Source organism: Eutrigla gurnardus (assembly GCF_963514095.1).
Source record: "Eutrigla gurnardus genome assembly, chromosome: 1".
NCBI classification, from domain to species: domain Eukaryota; kingdom Metazoa; phylum Chordata; class Actinopteri; order Perciformes; family Triglidae; genus Eutrigla; species Eutrigla gurnardus.
Genome location: NC_139915.1, coordinates 22,230,781 through 22,250,997, shown reverse-complemented (window position 1 = coordinate 22,250,997; position 20,217 = coordinate 22,230,781). Strand labels below are relative to the sequence as shown.

Below are 20,217 nucleotides of genomic sequence, written 5' to 3'. Positions count from 1 at the left end.
GGAGAGAACCCACGCTAACACGGGGAGAACATGCAAACTCCACACAGAAGGAACCCGGGGCCGACCCGGGAATCGAACCCGGGACCCTCTTGCTGTGAGGCGAGAGTGCTACCCACTACACCACCGTGCAGCCCCCAACTTTCTTATATTATTATTATTTTTAAATGGTTGTGTCAATTATGTAGGCAACATTTTTTTATTGTAGCTTATCAAAGTCAAGACTATAATAGTCAAACTAACAGTGCATGTTACAGGTCGGCTTCTTTTCATTTATCAAAACAAAACAATCGAGAATTGGCAGCAGTGTAATAATGAGTGTGGGTCATTGCCAAATATTATTAATTCCACGGCTGCTTGTACATTTTATTGAAGTGATGCACACAGCTTCTTCCATCTACCTCTATTTAAAGACTCAATACAAGGGCATGTGCTCAAGTTGCCTTTTAATTTTAATGCACAATTATTCCTAACAACACAAAACAAATTGTACCATGTGATGCAAGATACAACATGGAGTATCTGAGAAAAAAAATGTTTAGAAATGGGCTGCGCTGAAGCAGAACGAGATCAGTTTACTCTGTGAGCTGTGGCGTGAGCTTGGGTTTGAAGCACTGAACCGTAGTGAACCCAAGTGATGATGGCAGAGGAAGCTTGGCTTGGAACAGGATCTTCATCTCAGCACACTCAGCAGAGAGGATAACTGACCGACTTACTGACTGACAGGGCAATATTCTCAGTCTGCTCCCCCCGCTCTTGTTTCCCTATTTCAGTGGTCAGCTCAACAGACAGACAGCAGGAGAAAATCAGCTGTAGTTTGGCAAAAAAAAATTACATAGCTTTTAATCAAACCCAAAGAACATATGGATTAGCCGTTTGGTGCGCAGCTATGGCATCAGTGTTTGCTGATGTGTGGACCAATCGGTGAGCTCCTTGGTGTAGTTTGGACCTAACAGATCACTGTAGTTCTCTGTGTGCAGAGAGTATAGGTTATCATCACCAGCACCTGAGGAGCAAAAAACAACGTATATGGTAAAATAAACACAGGAACAAATGGGAACTCTAAGCTATTATAATTAGGATTTAGTTTATATATTATTTTATAACTGCAGTTAAATCAATCACACACATACGCAGCTACTGATGCAATCAGACAGCTTTTTCAATTCAATCTATCAATTATTTGAAGAAATCACAAATCAACTATAATGTCGTACCATGCCAGTGGTCCCACAGTGGTGTGTGTGTTCTCCATTCTCTCTGCTCCCCAGTCTGGTTCCAGACATCAGTGTTGCCTAAGTGGTCCATCAACTACAGGAGACAAAAATTTAAGTCAGACTGTAGATCACCACAAACAGCCAAAACAGCCAAACTGCAGCCAGGTGTATGCAACTGATCTCTAAGCAGTTACGTCAAATAAGATGGAGTTTCATCAGAAAACGTGTTTTTTAGAGTTTCAGTCATTCTGTTAGTGAGTCCCTGGGAAGCCACAGGATATTCCCTCATTCCATGAAAGGTTTGATACCTTAAACACAGCTTGGTTCTGCTCCTGGTCCTCCGGTTTGGCCTCCCAGGTCCCTGAACAACAACAATAGCTATCATCGTTACCAGGCTACAGACGCCATGCCGCTTATAATCACAGTCAGGTCAATAACAAAACATTTTGACAACAAGTGTCTCACCATGCGCTTGCATGTTGCCATATGCGTCTTCTGCAGCAGTCTCCACTTTCTCTGGAGTCTCTGACACGGGTCGTATTGTTGCAGGTTGCCAAGCATGCTCTCCATGTGTATTGTCACCTAAACTCGCCTGCTTTTCTCGGGGTCTGAACAACAGCAGCCCTGAGAAAAGGGAGGACAGTTGTGTCACACAAGGCCTGCCAAGAATATGTCAGTATATGTTCACCTCTGAAGGGATGCGTACATTTTTAAATGTGTGTCTTACCTCTCCTGCGTCTGTGTGTCTGTGTGCTGGGCAGCATCCTGTAAACTCTGGAGGCATTGCTGCCTCTCTTCCTGCTGTGTTCCCGCAGCTCACAGATGTCAGGCAGGGAATTCAAGGCACAGCGGAAATTTGCCTTCCACGTCTTGGGATCTGGCTTGTCTTTGCCTGGACGGTATCGTCCTAAAGTAAACAAGTGTAGCATGTGTGTGTGTCTGTGAACTGATCTTGAATTTGGGCACTTTTTTTGTTGTAGTAGTAGTAGGTATCTATGCTGGAATATCTGTCCCCATATTTGCAATGAGTTCATTTGATCAACACAAAGTGGGGGAAAAAGTAAATTGGCCTTTATTGTGTCAGTTGACAAATCATCCATCCATCCATTGTCTACCGCTTATCCTGTATTCAGGGTCACGGGGGGGCTGGAGCCGATCCCAGCTATCATTGGGCACACCCTGGACAGGATGCCAGTCCATCACAGGGCCAACATCCATCACAGGGCCAACATGTAGAGACAAACAACCATTCACGCTCACATTCACACCTACGGGCAATTTAGCGTCATCAATTAACCTATCCCCACATGCATGTCTTTGGACTGTGGGAGGAAGCCAGAGAACCCACGCTTACACGGGGAGAACATGCAAACTCCACACAGAAGGAACCCGGGCCGACCCGGGAATCGAACCCGGGACCCTCTTGCTGTGAGGCGAGAGTGCTACCCACTACACCACCGTGCAGCCGTTGACAAATCAGCCTACATGAAAAAATAAAGCAGAGATTAAACCAGAAGTATAGATTCTGAATAGTTTTTGCCAACCTATAGTAGGTTTAAATAATAAATTATTGTAGCAAGAGGCCGAAAAGCAGGAATGACGGCTTCCAGTTTCGAGTGTGTTTAACCTCCAACCAAACCCATCATCACTGGTGGCTGTGGTTAGGTAGTCAGAAGTATACTTTGTATACTTTGTTGTAACCACACCCAACAGTGATGTCACGGTGTCTTGGAGTACACCTGAGCCTCACTGCAGCAAGGTAAGAAGTGTAACTGCTGGAGGTCAGCAAAAACAAGATTTTCATATCAGCCACGAATGGCCATTATGGCCCTATTATGTGCTAACTTTGCACTTCCACTGTAGAGATTTGTGGAAATGAGGAGTCATGTAAAACAAAATTTTCATCCTCAAACATCACTGTAACGGAGACTGTATCTGTGTGTGATTTTTTTTTTGATTGTGTGGGGTTCTCAGTTTTAGCATGGAGGTATGATTTGAATCTCAGCCAGGCCTCCGAATATAATAATAATATCACTGGAGCTTAAAAACGATCCACTACGGATCATTTACAGCAGACAAGGGCTAACAAGAAGAAAGAGAGCACAGGTAGCAGCAGCTATATTACACACATGCCGCAACCATTAGACAGTCATTAATGACATGGAGAACCATCGATGGTTCAGTTGTATTACCTCAGCACTTAATTATTATTACTTTTTTAGTAATAAGGTTTTCTTTGATTTGAATATCAGCTGGATTTTAGAATATACCTGTTCTGTACATTTTGTGCTTTTATTCACCTGAATATGCTTATTCTAGATCCTGTGAGGAGCACGCCTGTTGTACTTTGACAGAAATAAGATCACCCTGCACGTTCACAGCCACTGAACTTTCCCATGATGTGATGCAACTACATACACAAAGCGAGTCACTGCTGTATGTGTGAACGACGACGCAACTCCTTACTCAGGACGTTCAGAAATTAGATTACAAATGGAGCAAAAACATCTGGTTATGAGATTATGAAACAAGAGCATCATTATTATTATTATTATTATTATTACTATTATTATTATTATTATTATTATTATTATTATTATTATTATTATTACTATTAACATAGTAGTTGTAGTAGTAGTATCCTGATTCCGATGAGAAGATGCCAAATATGAATTATTTTTATGAACATGTCTTACGAGTATGAATATATAAAAAAAAGTCTGAGTGGAATGAGTTGGAAAACTAAATCAAACGAACTAACCAATTAATCACCTTTTTCCAAGTTTGTTCCTTCAGTGTACATATTTATTTTGGCATACTCTGGTGCTATCCAAGATTCCTGCACAGTTCTCATCACTTCGCTGCAAACTGGGATGACGATATGAATTTTGAGTGAACGATACAACCGCTCTTAAAAGAAAAGGGTTTCTTCTCAGCACCTAAACTGGTCTGCTGGTTAATCTCAGGATCAGGATAGTTGAAATGATTTCCAACGTGCAGTGGCCAAGTTCTGCAGGTACTTTTAAACTTTAGATAACCTTTAGAAGTGTTATTTTCCTTCCAAAATGATGTAAATTCAAGAAATGATAATGCTGTACTGAGGACTTCAAGGAAAAGTGCCTCGATTGATAACATGTGAGTAACACAAGATTATAAGAAATAGTCTGACAGTTTGGATTGGTGTGATGCTCCTACCTGTGTGCATGGCCCAACTCCTGAAGAGTGTAGCATCTCGGTCGATACTCCATCCATGACGAGCGGCGTGTTTCCACGGGATCTGGAAGATTCTTGCTGACTGTAAAACAAAATAAAACGCCAGTGGCACTTAATCCTTGCAAATCATTATTCTCTGTCTGCTGTCCTAAGTGACGTTGATCTACAGCAGAACATACATGTGTTTTGTGTGGGATGTGTGTAAGATGGAGAGGGTCTACCTGGTCCAGCCAGCTGACTCCTGGATACCTCCCAGACTGAATCTGCTCCTCCAGCCACGGCCTCAGCCTGAGCCGACCTGGTTGTTGCATGCTGCAGTCGGATCTTCAGGTGTGCCGAAAGGTGTCCTTGGCTGCACAAAAGTTTCAGCGATGATAGAACATTTCTCAGGAGCTTGTATTTTTTTTCCTCCACCCAGAAACATCAGAGTTAAGACAATACCCCTCTCTCTCCAATAACTTTCCTCACTGCTTAAGTGGCTTCTCCAATTACAGGAAATGTTGCTTCTCTTCATGGCAGAGACTGAGGGCGGAGTATGATGAGTTGTGAGGGTCTTTTTTTAAATGCTTTTCCTGCAATTCTACATTCCTATGTTATGGACAGAATTGCCAAAAAAAGATTTATTTTCATGTGGTGAAGTTACTGTAGCAGCAGCCAGACAGTGTGTATACATGCAAGGCCACCAGGTGGAAGCAGAATTCATATTGTATGGGACAGATAAGAAGACTCACTCATGTTTCTTTTCTTTTGAAGTTTATATGAATTAATTATTATTCTGTTGTATTAAGCACGACATCCTTGTAAACTTGTTATATTTGTTATATCCTTGTTATATGTTATATACAGCAGAGAGTTACATTATCAAATGAGCATTGAACAGACTATGTAATCTATATTATATTATATAATATTGTTTGTATTGTGTTATATTATATTATATCATATTGTATTGTATTATATTATTTGCACTTAACTCACTATACATTATATGACAGTCATTACAGCTATTTTAAGACTGTCTTTATTTTATAATAAATAATAATATAATAAGGTTTACTTTATTACTCTTGTTCATATTAACAAAATATGTTGATTGGTCAAGTTTTTTATTTTTATCTGTACTTCCAACCAACTGACAACTCATGTGTAAAAGGTCCCACCTCTCTCCCTGCACCATTAAATTAAGCGTTTATGTAGCACTGTCTACGCTTTTGAAATATTCCTCCGCAAATTATGTCCGTCAGTGACACGATACCTGGTTTCAACAGAAATACGTTAAATTAAGGAAGGTAATTTTCTCTGTCATCACAAGTTCCTGCTAACACAGCTGCATGTTGTAATTGAATATGACTTGACATGTTTGTGTTTAAGATGGGGAACAACAACAGTCAACTCCTTTAGGTGAACTTATCCAAATCCCCCCCCCCAAAAAAAACATCTTCTCACTGTTTAAGTGTAATTTTCAGATGTATCTGTCACAACAATAACATGAAGTAGGTGGAAAATAGTTTGTTTTACATTAAAATGTAAAACAAATTTAATTCAAACTGTAATTAAAAGGCCTTTGGAGCAAACGCAACAAGATAGTATGAGCAGCTTTTATTGGAATGATCTTCTACCAAAGAAAATGTATCTTAATGGTAACATTTGTTTCCCTAATTCCCACAATACTTTGAAATGAGTTCCTTTGAGGTTAACATCCTGGTTGTGATGAGTGCGGCTTAAAGGGGTGTGTTTCTCTGGAAGTGGCTCAGCAGTTCCAGAGAACAACTATGAGGAAGTGATTTCACATACTGGAATAGCACACGCTCATCATGACAGCTTCGAATTTTGTCAGTTTGGATGCAATTTTCCTTAAAAGGCTAATATACTATTTTCTTTGGTGACTTCCCAGAGTCAAATCAAGCCCAGAGAAAATAATATACCAAAAATGAAGTTTATTTATATTTCACTTTAGTTTTACTTATTCACCGGATGTTTAGACGTGGTTTGGGACAGTTTGTTTCCCTAAGCTTTATACATTTCACATTTCAGAAATACATTTCCCAAGAGCTATGTGACAAACACACCTTATTTGAATATGACAAGCAAGATACTGATATGTGAGCTGTTTGTTCAAGCAGCAAGTGCACACTTAAAACTTAAAACAAGCGCACTCTTTATTTCAAGAATGTTTTACATCTACAAACTTTTCACACCAAAGGCATACACAGTTACAATGTATTCACAAATTAAACTAATCGACTGTTAATAAGGTGCTAATATATGTTTTTTTATATCCACAATACATCCATATCCATGACAGTCATGTCACAGAAAACATCGTCACAGAAAACAAGTCCATTTATTAACTGTTCTGTAGCTCTCGGTCATATCACATGATCTTCATCATCACATGTCCATGACAGCCTTATAGCCACTGTCTATGATCAGTGACGGAGACTGCTCAGTGGGGATCAAAGAGAAAAAAGGTCTCTGGAGCTCAGAGAGACACTGGCCACCCTGGACACTGTTAATGAAAACTGCGCTTAAGACGCTTTGAGGCCTCTGGGTGACGGATTCATCCGCATATTTGTTCAAATGTTCCTCTTTCTCAGCACTTCTCTCTTCTGAAAACAAAGCCTCAGAGTCCTCCACCAGATTATGAAATGGCTGGTAGTCGTCGTCCACTGGAGGAAGGCTGCCAGAGCCTGCAGGCACACCGCGGCAACTGGGGTTTTCATCAAATACAGCCACCCCTTCAGCTTTTCCATGTGGCGTTGCTGCACCACGGACCGCCTCATCAAAGCTCCCACACCTCCCCTCCCCAACTGGATAGGTGCCACTAGAGGCAGAGGACAAACCAGAGTCTTCTGGACATGAAAATCCCCCAGAATCTATAGCGCACTGCTGATACGACATGTCTGTAGGGATAGTAGATAAAGCCACTGGCGGTAAATCAACAAGCAGATCAGCTGGTGCCTGTTGGACAAAACAGGTCACACTGTTGCCTGCGCTAGAATGGTATGCCGAGTCACAAAGCATTTCAGCCTGCATCTGGACCTCAGTGCTGTCCGTCACATTCTGATGTGGGCAGCAGGGAACGAGGATGGAATAGGTTTTATTGTCAAAGCCTGATGACCCAGAACTCATACCATCATCTCTGACATCACAAGGGTTGTAGGGCGAGGAGAGCAAGCCGCTGTCTTTGATTGATTCAGTCAGGGGATTGGTGGTCATAGGTGATACCGGGCTGATATTGGCGAAGGCTTTGGTAAGGGCATCCTGAACACAGGCTATAATCTCAGCAGGTTCTGTATTAGCATAACTGAGACAAGAAGAGCCGGTGCTGATTCCACTGCTTTGCTGAGGGCTCAAGCAGCTAATGTCCCTCAGGGACTCCTTCGACCTGAATAGAGAGAAATAGATTACTTAAACTGCCATTATGATCGCATAGAAGTCCTGAAGGAAGTGTACACGTGCAGCCACACCAACCATGGTTTGCTGTCTTCTGGAACAAGGGGTTCAACACAGACAGAGGAGATGAAGAGTGGCAAAGGCTTCAAGACCTGCAACAAGAAGGATAAATATGATTCTGAAACTACAGATCTGAAACATTTCTGTTAAATGAGTCCATTCAGAAATGTTCTTTTTCTAATAGTCTACATGAATTATTGTGCAGAAAAAAAAACTTAAATTGACTTATGCTTTAAAGTTATAATAATTAAGATGTCAGTCCTGGTTGGCACCCTTGGCCATGGCTAATTCTTATTACTACAGCAATGCCTGCTGAGCAGCCACTTTCTCACAAATACAACACATCTGAGCAATTGGGGTACTTGTTTACAAAGCAGCCAAACAAACTCAGAATGTTTTATTAAAAGGGAAAGTCAATAATAATTGCAACTACAATGTGATTTCACATCACAAATAGTTTTCAAAAAATAAAATGTTGATTGTGCTGGATTACATGATGTATTGTTAGTTAAATCAATCTGAATCTGCTATGTAGAGAAGAGATGTAAATTAATTGCATTGAATGGCTATTGCTGAAAAATGCATTCAATACATTGCATCTCTGTGAAATTCTAAAGTATCCAAACTATTATACTAATACGTGTAATTACGTCAAAGAAACAGATGCAAAGGTTGAAAATGCATGTTTTTATGTGTATTTTTGGACAAAAACAAGTTTCCACCACTAGGTGACTCACCTCTTGCTCTGTTTGATGTGTAATAAGAAGTTTGGGATTTGGAGATTTGGCAACTGTGTCCCCCCACTTTCTTTTGAGCCTAAAATCATGTGGACAAATCAACACAAATCACTCACAGGTACAGTATTTAAGGGGAAATCCTGTCATAATTCACTAACGGAGAACACAAAGATAAATCTGCATGACTTACTTTACATAACAGACATATACGGCAGCGGTGGTGATGACTGCAGCAAAACTGAGACTGATGGTGATAACCAAGGGCAGGGTGTAAGGGGACATAGCTGTGAAGGAACACGTATGTAGTACGTTTAGAGATCACTCCATTTTTATACAGATTTCATGCAGTACAGAGATAAACTAGATAGAAGAGCATGCTGGTATGCAGGAAGCACACAATAACACGGTCTTCCACGATACTCTCATTCCAGATTCACCACGTGTTTTGGATGGCATGCGAATACCCGTTCGCTAAATGCATTGTGTACTTTTAGAATAAACTTCCATTTACATTTAATTTTTGCACAGAACACGAACACTAATCTCTAGGACAATAGCCACCCAAGTTAGGCATCACATTCCCACAGCCCTATATCTCTTCATTCCAGAGATATAGGGCTGAGTTCCAGGCTCCCTCAGCCTGAATCAGGGAGCGAGTCCTCCGAGGAGAGCCCCAAAAAGACCTTGCCCCCTTCATTTAGTCATGCAGCACTGGGTGAGGGCAAGACAGGCCAGACTTGTGCATATACACACAAGCTAGCTCGGGAGTGGGAGACGGCGATGAAAATTTTCAGTTTTGCAACGATTACAGCACAGAAAATTATTTTTTGTACTTAAGGGTGCTTGATTTCAAATAATGGGTCAGATGCAATGTATTTCACATTATAAATAGATTATAATATATATATATATATATCATGTCTAAAATAATTTCTAAAAAAACATACAGTATATTTAATAAAAAGTGATAAAAAGACTAAAAGGAAGACACTTACGGGTTGTGAATTCATACTCTTCGCTAATGTCACTATCCTTCTTATTAAGGTTTAAGGAGCTTTTCACACTGAACATGTATGTTGTACTTGGCTCGAAGTCTCTACCAAGTATTTCATAGCAGTTCTCTCCATTACTTGTCGTTGGTTCGACTTCTTTAAAAACCTGGCATGGAAAACAAGAATAACAAAAAAAAAGATTATTTGACAATCATATTTTCTTTGACATGATCAAACACCCTACATCCCCAGGGGCAAATTAACTCAGTGTTACAGTGCATAAGAAACTGCTCCTACTTTTCCTGTGTCTCCTATTTTGCGGTACGCCAGATAAGATATCAATTCTTCTTTCAAAACACCATTGATGTTTGTCTTCCACTTGACTTGAATATTCCCATTGGATTGTTTCACTGTGGTGATTGTTGGGGTTTGGGGCTTTACTGCAGAAGAAGAGAGATGAGAAAAGGAAGAAGAGTGTTTTCATAAACTCCATTCAGTTTTACATCCATTGATGATAATCTTGAATCCAAGTGAACTTTCATTTAAGTCAACTCACTGCTGTCGATGACATTGATGATTTTGGAATGCGTGATTATGCCTCCTTTCAGTACTTTGGCATTATAAGTCTCCAACGGAATCAAACGATCTACGTCAACAGAGCAACAACACTGTCCAACATGACACTGTTCGAAAGTGCAATTGAAAATGTTCCTGTGGAATACAAGATAACACACATTATGTTGTCAAAATCTTGTTGTTTTTATTTCAGATTAGGGACTGTTTATTTTATGACCCAACGGAGGGATTTTCGGACCTCTGATCACTTTAGGCATCATCACGCAGAGGAGTTCGGCCTATGCAAATGACTCCCTTCGTTACGTAACAAATGGAGCTGAATCTGAACAGCCTGTATGAGCCCAGTAGTACCAGTGGGTGGGCTGCAGAAACCATGCAGGAGCCGCCTGTTTTCCTCATTCTGGGAGTTGACAGGCTCAGGGAGGACCAGTTTATAGGTGTAGAGACCAGAGAAAACGTGTTTTTCATAATATGGGACCTTTAATAGTTGTATAATATGACTGCCCCATCATAAGAGCACTAGCAGATCTGACTGATTAAAATATATGTTATAAGTGTGCTGATAACTTAGTGGTAGAGTTACTGCCCCATGTACTGAAGGTCCCTGCAGCGGTCCTGAATACGAATCCGCCCTGCAGCCCTCTTTGTACTTTTAAAGTACATCGTCCCTCTCTCTCGCCTCTTTCACTCTCATGCTGTCCTCCCGCAATAAAAAATAACTTGTGTTGCTTAGATATATTTTTTTATTTGAAATATTGCTGTTTTCATGACAAAAGCTGAGGACCCCCCCCCCCCCCCCCCCCCCCCCAGGACTACAAATTGTTTGGTGATCCACCCCTCAACAAAGAATATTAAGACATAACCACCTCCCCCCCCCCCCCCATCACCCATCCAATGGTTCATTCCAATAATGGTCCCTTATATCGACACTGACATCGACCAAAACTAAACTCATAAATGTACAATTTGAACCGTGTAAATTCACCAGTTCTGCAGTGAAACACATTGTGTATTTGTACTTGTCCTGCATGTCATATGAAGCATCTTTGAATATTCAAACGTTTATAATTATTGATAACAAAAACAGAGACAGCACTTACCACGGATCGTTTTTACTGAGGGTCAGTTTGTATGCCGTGCAGTTTTGCGCTTTTAAGTGGCAAGACATCTTTTTAACGAAGTCGTTGGTACAGTCTAGATCTTGGCCTGAAGGAGACAGTATACATTGAGTTTTGAATATACTATATATAAACAATATGTACTAGCCTATGCACATTATGCTTACGTACCAAAAAGGACTGTCGCAATATTCCATACAATAAGCAGGAGAACATACATCCTATCTCGAACACGCCTGAAAGGAAACACAATAGCAGACATTGTATTCACTTGAATACGACAGGTTGGGTTATAAAAACAACAAAAACACTTCAGATTACCTCTTTAATTCCATGCTGGATCGTTTTTTTCCACGTCTCCTTTAAAAACAATCAACAATCCGACTCAGCTACGACCCATTTCGTGGGAAAGTGACTGCATGGCGAGTCGTCTGCGTGTTTACATGCCAGACTCTCACGGTCTTCCTGATATGGAAAGCTGTTACTGGAAAGGCTACGTCATTAACTCAAGGGAGGCGCGTCTCACTCCCATTTCGTCACAGAGCAGGAGGAAGTCCAAACACACACACTCCAACCGACAGCTAAAGTCGAATTAGTAATACCGATTTTAATAATACCGGTAGTTACAATAATTTTAGTAGAATTATGTAGTCTGTTATAGTTTAAATAGTAAAGTAGAACAATGCACAATAAGTGAATATGTGGATAAGCCATCAACCAATCAATCCACATTTACACTAGCCTATCTATCTTATCTATCTTATCTATCTATCTATCTATCTATCTATCTATCTATCTATCTATCTATCTATCTATCTATCTACCTACAACATGTGTAAACCTCAATTTGGACAATTTGGGTTGTCTTATATCTTGCGGATCAAAACTGATTATGTTGCTTCTCAGTTGAATAGTTGTTTTCTTCAAAACATGTTACACTATTTCATTGTGTAAGTCATCACCAGTGTTGGGAGTAACGCGTTACAAAAGTAATGCATTACTGTAATGCATTACGTTTTGCTGTAACGCGGTAATGTAAGGCATTACAAAAAAAAAACTGGTAATATTTTACTCGGTACAAATCTCAGTAACGCGCGTTACAATGCATTTTAAACCCGAAATCAATTGACTCTACATTCGCGATCGCGAGATGGGCATACGCTCCACTTTTGGAAAAGTGTGAAAGCCGGTCCGTGTAACTCCACTACCGGTATGTTAATTTAGCGCTGTTGTTAGCAGGCTCCATGAGCTGGACACCGACTCACGGAGCGGCTCCCGGTCGGTCAGAGGGCAGCCGACCCCGGCAGTCACACCGAGGATCAACAGCTGAGGGGCGGAGGCTCCGATTCTCCCCGTCGGTTTTGAACCGCTTTTATGTCCGCGTCATAACGCTTTTGGTGCGAGTTTAAAACAGTCGTTTTACTTCAAAACGCGAGCGTCAGACGCTGTCAGAGCGTTAATGAACAGTGTTTTAGAGCTCCCCTGAATGTCTCAGGTAGGCTTTCAGGTAATTTCGCAGCATACAGCGCCTTCAGGGTCATTAAAAAAGACGTACGGCAAATCTGGAATGAAAAATGGCCCTGTTATTTCATCCCCGAATCCCATTCATGAACACAATATCTAATATCAGTTAACGAGTCGTTTTCCGTTTCTCGTTTTCCGTTTTTAAAACGAATAACGGGATACGAGTCATTTTCCGTTTTTCGTTCTTTTATTTTGAAGCGAAAAACATCACATCCACAGAAAACATCGTCACAGAAAACAAGTCCATTTATTAACTGTTCTGTAGCTCTCGGTCATATCACATGATCTTCATCATCACATGTCCATGACAGCCTTATAGCCACTGTCTATGATCAGTGACGGAGACTGCTCAGTGGGGATCAAAGAGAAAAAAGGTCTCTGGAGCTCAGAGAGACACTGGCCACCCTGGACACTGTTAATGAAAACTGCGCTTAAGACGCTTTGAGGCCTCTGGGTGACGGATTCATCCGCATATTTGTTCAAATGTTCCTCTTTCTCAGCACTTCTCTCTTCTGAAAACAAAGCCTCAGAGTCCTCCACCAGATTATGAAATGGCTGGTAGTCGTCGTCCACTGGAGGAAGGCTGCCAGAGCCTGCAGGCACACCGCGGCAACTGGGGTTTTCATCAAATACAGCCACCCCTTCAGCTTTTCCATGTGGCGTTGCTGCACCACGGACCGCCTCATCAAAGCTCCCACACCTCCCCTCCCCAACTGGATAGGTGCCACTAGAGGCAGAGGACAAACCAGAGTCTTCTGGACATGAAAATCCCCCAGAATCTATAGCGCACTGCTGATACGACATGTCTGTAGGGATAGTAGATAAAGCCACTGGCGGTAAATCAACAAGCAGATCAGCTGGTGCCTGTTGGACAAAACAGGTCACACTGTTGCCTGCGCTAGAATGGTATGCCGAGTCACAAAGCATTTCAGCCTGCATCTGGACCTCAGTGCTGTCCGTCACATTCTGATGTGGGCAGCAGGGAACAAGGATGGAATAGGTTTTATTGTCAAAGCCTGATGACCCAGAACTCATACCATCATCTCTGACATCACAAGGGTTGTAGGGCGAGGAGAGCAAGCCGCTGTCTTTGATTGATTCAGTCAGGGGATTGGTGGTCATAGGTGATACCGGGCTGATATTGGCGAAGGCTTTGGTAAGGGCATCCTGAACACAGGCTATAATCTCAGCAGGTTCTGTATTAGCATAGCTGAGACAAGAAGAGCCGGTGCTGATTCCACTGCTTTGCTGAGGGCTCAAGCAGCTAATGTCCCTCAGGGACTCCTTCGACCTGAATAGAGAGAAATAGATTACTTAAACTGCCATTATGATCGCATAGAAGTCCTGAAGGAAGTGTACACGTGCAGCCACACCAACCATGGTTTGCTGTCTTCTGGAACAAGGGGTTCAACACAGACAGAGGAGATGAAGAGTGGCAAAGGCTTCAAGACCTGCAACAAGAAGGATAAATATGATTCTGAAACTACAGATCTGAAACATTTCTGTTAAATGAGTCCATTCAGAAATGTTCTTTTTCTAATAGTCTACATGAATTATTGTGCAGAAAAAAAAACTTAAATTGACTTATGCTTTAAAGTTATAATAATTAAGATGTCAGTCCTGGTTGGCACCCTTGGCCATGGCTATTTCTTATTACTACAGCAATGCCTGCTGAGCTGCCACTTTCTCACAAATACAACACATCTGAGCAATTGGGGTACTTGTTTACAAAGCAGCCAAACAAACTCAGAATGTTTTATTAAAAGGGAAAGTCAATAATAATTGCAACTACAATGTGATTTCACATCACAAATAGTTTTCAAAAAATAAAATGTTGATAGTGCTGGATTACATGATGTATTGTTAGTTAAATCAATCTGAATCTGCTATGTAGAGAAGAGATGTAAATTAATTGCATTGAATGGCTATTGCTGAAAAATGCATTCAATACATTGCATCTCTGTGAAATTCTAAAGTATCCAAACTATTATACTAATACGTGTAATTACGTCAAAGAAACAGATGCAAAGGTTGAAAATGCATGTTTTTATGTGTATTTTTGGACAAAAACAAGTTTCCACCACTAGGTGACTCACCTCTTGCTCTGTTTGATGTGTAATAAGAAGTTTGGGATTTGGAGATTTGGCAACTGTGTCCCCCCACTTTCTTTTGAGCCTAAAATCATGTGGACAAATCAACACAAATCACTCACAGGTACAGTATTTAAGGGGAAATCCTGTCATAATTCACTAACGGAGAACACAAAGATAAATCTGCATGACTTACTTTACATAACAGACATATACGGCAGCGGTGGTGATGACTGCAGCAAAACTGAGACTGATGGTGATAACCAAGGGCAGGGTGTAAGGGGACATAGCTGTGAAGGAACACGTATGTAGTACGTTTAGAGATCACTCCATTTTTATACAGATTTCATGCAGTACAGAGATAAACTAGATAGAAGAGCATGCTGGTATGCAGGAAGCACACAATAACACGGTCTTCCACGATACTCTCATTCCAGATTCACCACGTGTTTTGGATGGCATGCGAATACCCGTTCGCTAAATGCATTGTGTACTTTTAGAATAAACTTCCATTTACATTTAATTTTTGCACAGAACACGAACACTAATCTCTAGGACAATAGCCACCCAAGTTAGGCACCACATTCCCACAGCCCTATATCTCTTCATCCCAATGTTCCCTCAGCACTACGTTCCCTCAGCACTATGTTCCCTCAGCCTAACATTCCCACAGCCCTATGCCCTTTAATCCCTTTGTTCCCTCAGCACTATGTTCCCTCAGTTCCAGGCTCCCTCAGCCTGAATCAGGGAGCGAGTCCTCCGAGGAGAGCCCCAAAAAGACCTTGCCCCCTTCATTTAGTCATGCAGCACTGGGTGAGGGCAAGACAGGCCAGACTTGTGCATATACACACGGGCTAGCTCGGGAGTGGGAGACGGCAATGAAAATTTTCAGTTTTGCAACGATTACAGCACAGAAAATTATTTTTTGTACTTAAGGGTGCTTGATTTCAAATAATGGGTCAGATGCAATGTATTTCACATTATAAATAGATTATAATATATATATATATATATATATATATATATATATATATATATATATATATATATATATCATGTCTAAAATAATTTCTAAAAAAACATACAGTATATTTAATAAAAAGTGATAAAAAGACTAAAAGGAAGACACTTACGGGTTGTGAATTCATACTCTTCGCTAATGTCACTATCCTTCTTATTACGGTTTAAGGAGCTTTTCACACTGAACATGTATGTTGTACTTGGCTCGAAGTCTCTACCAAGTATTTCATAGCAGTTCTCTCCATTACTTGTCGTTGGTTCGACTTCTTTAAAAACCTGGCATGGAAAACAAGAATAACAAAAAAAAAGATTATTTGACAATCATATTTTCTTTGACATGATCAAACACCCTACATCCCCAGGGGTAAATTAACTCAGTGTTACAGTGCATCAGAAACTGCTCCTACTTTTCCTGTGTCTCCTATTTTGCGGTACGCCAGATAAGATATCAATCCTTCTTTCAAAACGCCATTGATGTTTGTCTTCCACTTGACTTGAATATTCCCATTGGATTGTTTCACTGTGGTGATTGTTGGGGTTTGGGGCTTTACTGCAGAAGAAGAGAGATGAGAAAAGGAAGAAGAGTGTTTTCATAAACTCCATTCAGTTTTACATCCATTGACGATAATCTTGAATCCGAGTGAACTTTCATTTAAGTCAACTCACTGCTGTTTGTGACATTGATGATTTTGGAATGCGTGATTATGCCTCCTTTCAGTACTTTGGCATTATAAGTCTCCGACGGAATCAAATGATCTACGTCAACAGAGCAACAACACTGTCCAACATGACACTGTTCGAAAGTGCAATTGAAAATGTTCCTGTGGAATACAAGATAACACACATTATGTTCTCAAAATCTTGTTGTTTTTATTTCAGATTAGGGACTGTTTATTTTATGACCCAACGGAGGGATTTTCGGACCTCTGATCACTTTAGGCATCATCGCGCAGAGGAGTTCGGCCTATGCAAATGACTCCCTTCGTTACGTAACAAATGGAGCTGAATCTGAACAGCCTGTATGAGCCCAGTTGTACCAGTGGGTGGGCTGCAGAAACCATGCAGGAGTCCCCTGTTTTCCTCATTCTGGGAGTTGACAGGCTCAGGGAGGACCAGTTTATAGGTGTAGAGACCAGAGAAAACGTGTTTTTCATAATATGGGACCTTTAATAGTTGTATAATATGACTGCCCCATCATAAGAGCACTAGCAGATCTGACTGATTAAAATATATGTTATAAGTGTGCTGATAACTTAGTGGTAGAGTTACTGCCCCATGTACTGAAGGTCCCTGCAGCGGTCCTGAATACGAATCCGCCCTGCAGCCCTCTTTGTACTTTTAAAGTACATCGTCCCTCTCTCTCGCCTCTTTCACTCTCATGCTGTCCTCCCGCAATAAAAAATAACTTGTGTTGCTTAGATTTATTTTTTTATTTGAAATATTGCTGTTTTCATGACAAAAGCTGAGGACCCCCCCCCCCCCCCAGGACTATAAATTGTTTGGTGATCCACCTCTCAACAAAGAATATTAAGACATAACCCCCTACCCCCCCCCCATCACCCATCCAATGGTTCTTTCCAATACCGATGGTCCCTTATATGGACACTGACATCGACCAAAACTAAACTCATAAATGTACAATTTGAACCGTGTAAATTCACCAGTTCTGCAGTGAAACACATTGTTGAATATTCAAACGTTTATAATTATTGATAACAAAAACAGAGACAGCACTTACCACGGATCGTTTTTACTGAGGGTCAGTTTGTATGCCGTGCAGTTTTGCGCTTTTAAGTGGCAAGACATCTTAGTCAAGTCGTTGGTACAGTCTAGATCTTGGCCTGAAGGAGACAGTATACATTGAGTTTTGAATATAGCCTACTATATATTAACAATATGTACTAGCCTATGCACATTATGCTTACGTACCAAAAAGGACTGTCGCAATATTCCATACAATAAGCAGGACAAAATACATCCTATCTCGAACACGCCTGAAAGGAAACTAATAGCAGACATTTTATTCACTTAAATACGACAGGTTGGGTTATTTAAACAACAAAAACACTTCAGATTACCTCTTTAATTCCATGCTGGATCGTTTTTTTCCACGTCTCCTTTAAAAACAATCAACAATCCGACTCAGCTACGACCCATTTCGTGGGAAAGTGACTGCATGGCGAGTCGTCTGCGTGTTTACATGCCAGACTCTCACAGTCTTCCTGATATGGAAAGCTGTTACTGGAAAGGCTACGTCAGTAGGCTTGTTCGGGATGGTCTTGGCTTGATTTGACTTGACTTACCACGCCGACGAGAGCTGCAGGTGTCTGAGGGGGCGGGCTCTAAAAGAGACGGCAGCCAAACGCCGTCAAGTCGGACAACAAAGTCAACGTGACTATAGTGCTCAAGCGATAGAACACAGCAGCAAACCAAAGAGGATATGTTATTTTATATATATATATATATATATATATATATATATATATATATATATTACACACACACACACACACACACACACACATACATATATACATAAATACATACACACACACACACACACGCAAGGCAACATGTGGAAGGCATTATTTTTTCCCAGTATATTTGTATTATCATTCTATGTTTGTATTAACCAGACCTCACATATAATAGGCCGACTCACAACACAATGCACGGAACTTTAGATCAAGCCATGAGATCAATGCGACCAAAATAAAAAGTATCATTTCACCACAAGGTGGCCGCCGAGTGCGGACCTGAACACACGTCATTGAACCTTTAACCAATGAGAACCATTCCGCTGTAGCGGAGGTGTGGACAAGCCAGTTGCAGCCGTCGTAGACCGCGCTGCCAAGCGCTGCAAGAAGCGCCTCTTAAAAACTTGTTCCCGCGATGTTTTGGGTCACGTGATATGGTCGCGACCCTGTGACGTCTTTGCAGTCGGCTGCTAAGTCGGACACAATTCTAGCCATCATGCATCGCTTTAAACCCACAATACATCACGTTAGGTAGCGCGCTGCAGGCGGCTACATCAAGTCGAAATCGCCTATTGACTCAAGGGAGGCGCGTCTCACTCCCATTTCGTCACAGAGCAGGAGGAAGTCGAAACACACACACTCCAACCGACAGCTAAAGTCGAATTAGTAATACCGATTTTAATAATACCGGTAGTTACAATAATTTTAGTAGAATTATGTAGGCTCTTATAGTTTAAATAGTAAAGTAGAACAATGCACAATAAGTGAATATGTGGATAAGCCATCAACCAAGCAATCGACATTTACACTATCTATCTATCTATCTATCTATCTATCTATCTATCTATCTATCTATCTATCTACCTACAACTTGTGTAAACCTCAATTTGGACAATTTGGGTTGTCTTATATCTTGCTGATCAAAACTGATTATGTTGCTTCTCAGTTGAATAGTTGTTTTCTTCAAAACATGTTACACTATTACATTGTGTAAGTCATCACATGCACAATATAGTCCATTCAGTTTTCCATACCATAACTATACTATGGAGTATTTTTGTAATGTCCACTAAATTGGTAAATTGTCTGTCAGGTGAAACTTGAACCTCACTAACAAATGGGGAGTTTCTCACATCTTACATCAACCAACCACACACATTATCCCAAGTTAGCTGACAGGTGCTCTCTACGAGTATGGCTGTTGCCAAACATATTGATAGAGCTTGACTACAATAGAATAACCACAATTCCTGAACGTTGAAGAACAGGGTGAACTGCCTGCTAGAGGAAGAGGAGTAAGGACCAGTGGTGGTGTTGTGAGGTGAAAACAGTTGCTTTACGTAAATAAAAATACAGTAATAATTTCTATGGAATGAGTGCAATGAGTAATACTTTGGAAATCGGCCTCTGGATTATGTTCAGTTTGACACACAAATAATTGTTGTACACTAATCAATCAGGGTCAGTAAAAAAAAAAAAAAAAAAGGACAAACCTGAAATGTGTTTATAAGGAACATTTCCAGGGTCCACTGTATACTGAGTAAGGAACACAGTACGACGAGCAAGATCAGCATCAGCTCCAGGGCCGAATGGAGTATAAGCTCTACAAGAACGCACCAGATGTTCTCCGCTACCTATGAAGGCTCATGAAAGTAGTGTGGGGGAAGGGAATAATACCTAAGGGGTGGCGAAGAGCTGGAGGTGTACTAATTCCCAAGGAGAAGGATGCAGCAGACATCAGTCAATTCCGACCAATCTGCCTTCTCAATGTTGAGGGGAAATCTTCTTCAGTGTGATCTC

General features: G+C 40.9%; 3 protein-coding genes across 4 annotated transcripts; all 3 read right to left on the bottom strand.

Moving 5' to 3' along the window:
* Positions 1-534: 534 nt before the first annotated feature.
* LOC311014929 (interferon regulatory factor 1-like) lies at positions 535-5,309 on the bottom strand. Its single transcript, XM_084011881.1, has 7 exons — positions 4,649-5,309; positions 4,410-4,509; positions 1,942-2,121; positions 1,680-1,838; positions 1,523-1,575; positions 1,215-1,308; positions 535-1,003 (listed from the first exon to the last, which is right to left on the bottom strand). The coding sequence occupies exons 1-7, from the start codon at positions 4,736-4,738 to the stop codon at positions 885-887; spliced, it is 795 nt and encodes a 264-aa protein (XP_083868007.1). The 5' UTR covers positions 4,739-5,309; the 3' UTR covers positions 535-884.
* Positions 5,310-6,344: 1,035 nt separating this feature from the next.
* On the bottom strand, positions 6,345-11,771 carry LOC311019057 (uncharacterized protein). Its single transcript, XM_084018236.1, has 10 exons — positions 11,628-11,771; positions 11,478-11,542; positions 11,289-11,394; positions 10,169-10,323; positions 9,910-10,052; positions 9,616-9,778; positions 8,811-8,904; positions 8,621-8,699; positions 7,902-7,975; positions 6,345-7,815 (listed from the first exon to the last, which is right to left on the bottom strand). Exons 1-10 carry the CDS (start codon positions 11,639-11,641, stop codon positions 6,819-6,821), a joined length of 1,890 nt encoding a protein of 629 aa, XP_083874362.1. The 5' UTR covers positions 11,642-11,771; the 3' UTR covers positions 6,345-6,818.
* Positions 11,772-13,028: 1,257 nt separating this feature from the next.
* Positions 13,029-18,157, bottom strand: LOC311015068 (uncharacterized protein). 2 transcript variants are annotated; one of them, XM_084012108.1, is made up of 10 exons: positions 18,019-18,157; positions 17,870-17,934; positions 17,679-17,781; positions 16,607-16,761; positions 16,348-16,490; positions 16,054-16,216; positions 15,117-15,210; positions 14,927-15,005; positions 14,208-14,281; positions 13,029-14,121 (listed from the first exon to the last, which is right to left on the bottom strand). In XM_084012108.1, the coding sequence occupies exons 1-10, from the start codon at positions 18,030-18,032 to the stop codon at positions 13,125-13,127; spliced, it is 1,887 nt and encodes a 628-aa protein (XP_083868234.1). In that variant the 5' UTR covers positions 18,033-18,157; the 3' UTR covers positions 13,029-13,124. The 2 variants fall into 2 exon arrangements, with proteins under 2 accessions (XP_083868234.1, XP_083868235.1); XM_084012109.1 differs by lacking the exon at positions 17,870-17,934 and having other exon boundaries at positions 18,019-18,034.
* Positions 18,158-20,217: the final 2,060 nt, after the last annotated feature.

Coding starts and splice junctions, on each gene's coding strand:
- LOC311014929 (XM_084011881.1), bottom strand. CDS start 4,738: ATGCAACAACCAGGTCGGCTCAGGCTGAGGCCGTGGCTGGAGGAGCAG. Junction 4,510..4,648: donor GAGTCAGCTGGCTGGACCAG/GTAGACCCTCTC, acceptor TTTGTTTTACAG/TCAGCAAGAATCTTCCAGAT. Junction 1,309..1,522: donor AGAACCAAGCTGTGTTTAAG/GTATCAAACCTT, acceptor TGTCTCCTGTAG/TTGATGGACCACTTAGGCAA.
- LOC311019057 (XM_084018236.1), bottom strand. Junction 8,905..9,615: donor AGAGTATGAATTCACAACCC/GTAAGTGTCTTC, acceptor GTTCCTTCACAG/CTATGTCCCCTTACACCCTG. Junction 8,700..8,810: donor GTATATGTCTGTTATGTAAA/GTAAGTCATGCA, acceptor ACATGATTTTAG/GCTCAAAAGAAAGTGGGGGG.
- LOC311015068 (XM_084012108.1), bottom strand. Junction 16,762..17,678: donor CTCAGTAAAAACGATCCGTG/GTAAGTGCTGTC, acceptor TGTATTCCACAG/GAACATTTTCAATTGCACTT. Junction 15,006..15,116: donor GTATATGTCTGTTATGTAAA/GTAAGTCATGCA, acceptor ACATGATTTTAG/GCTCAAAAGAAAGTGGGGGG.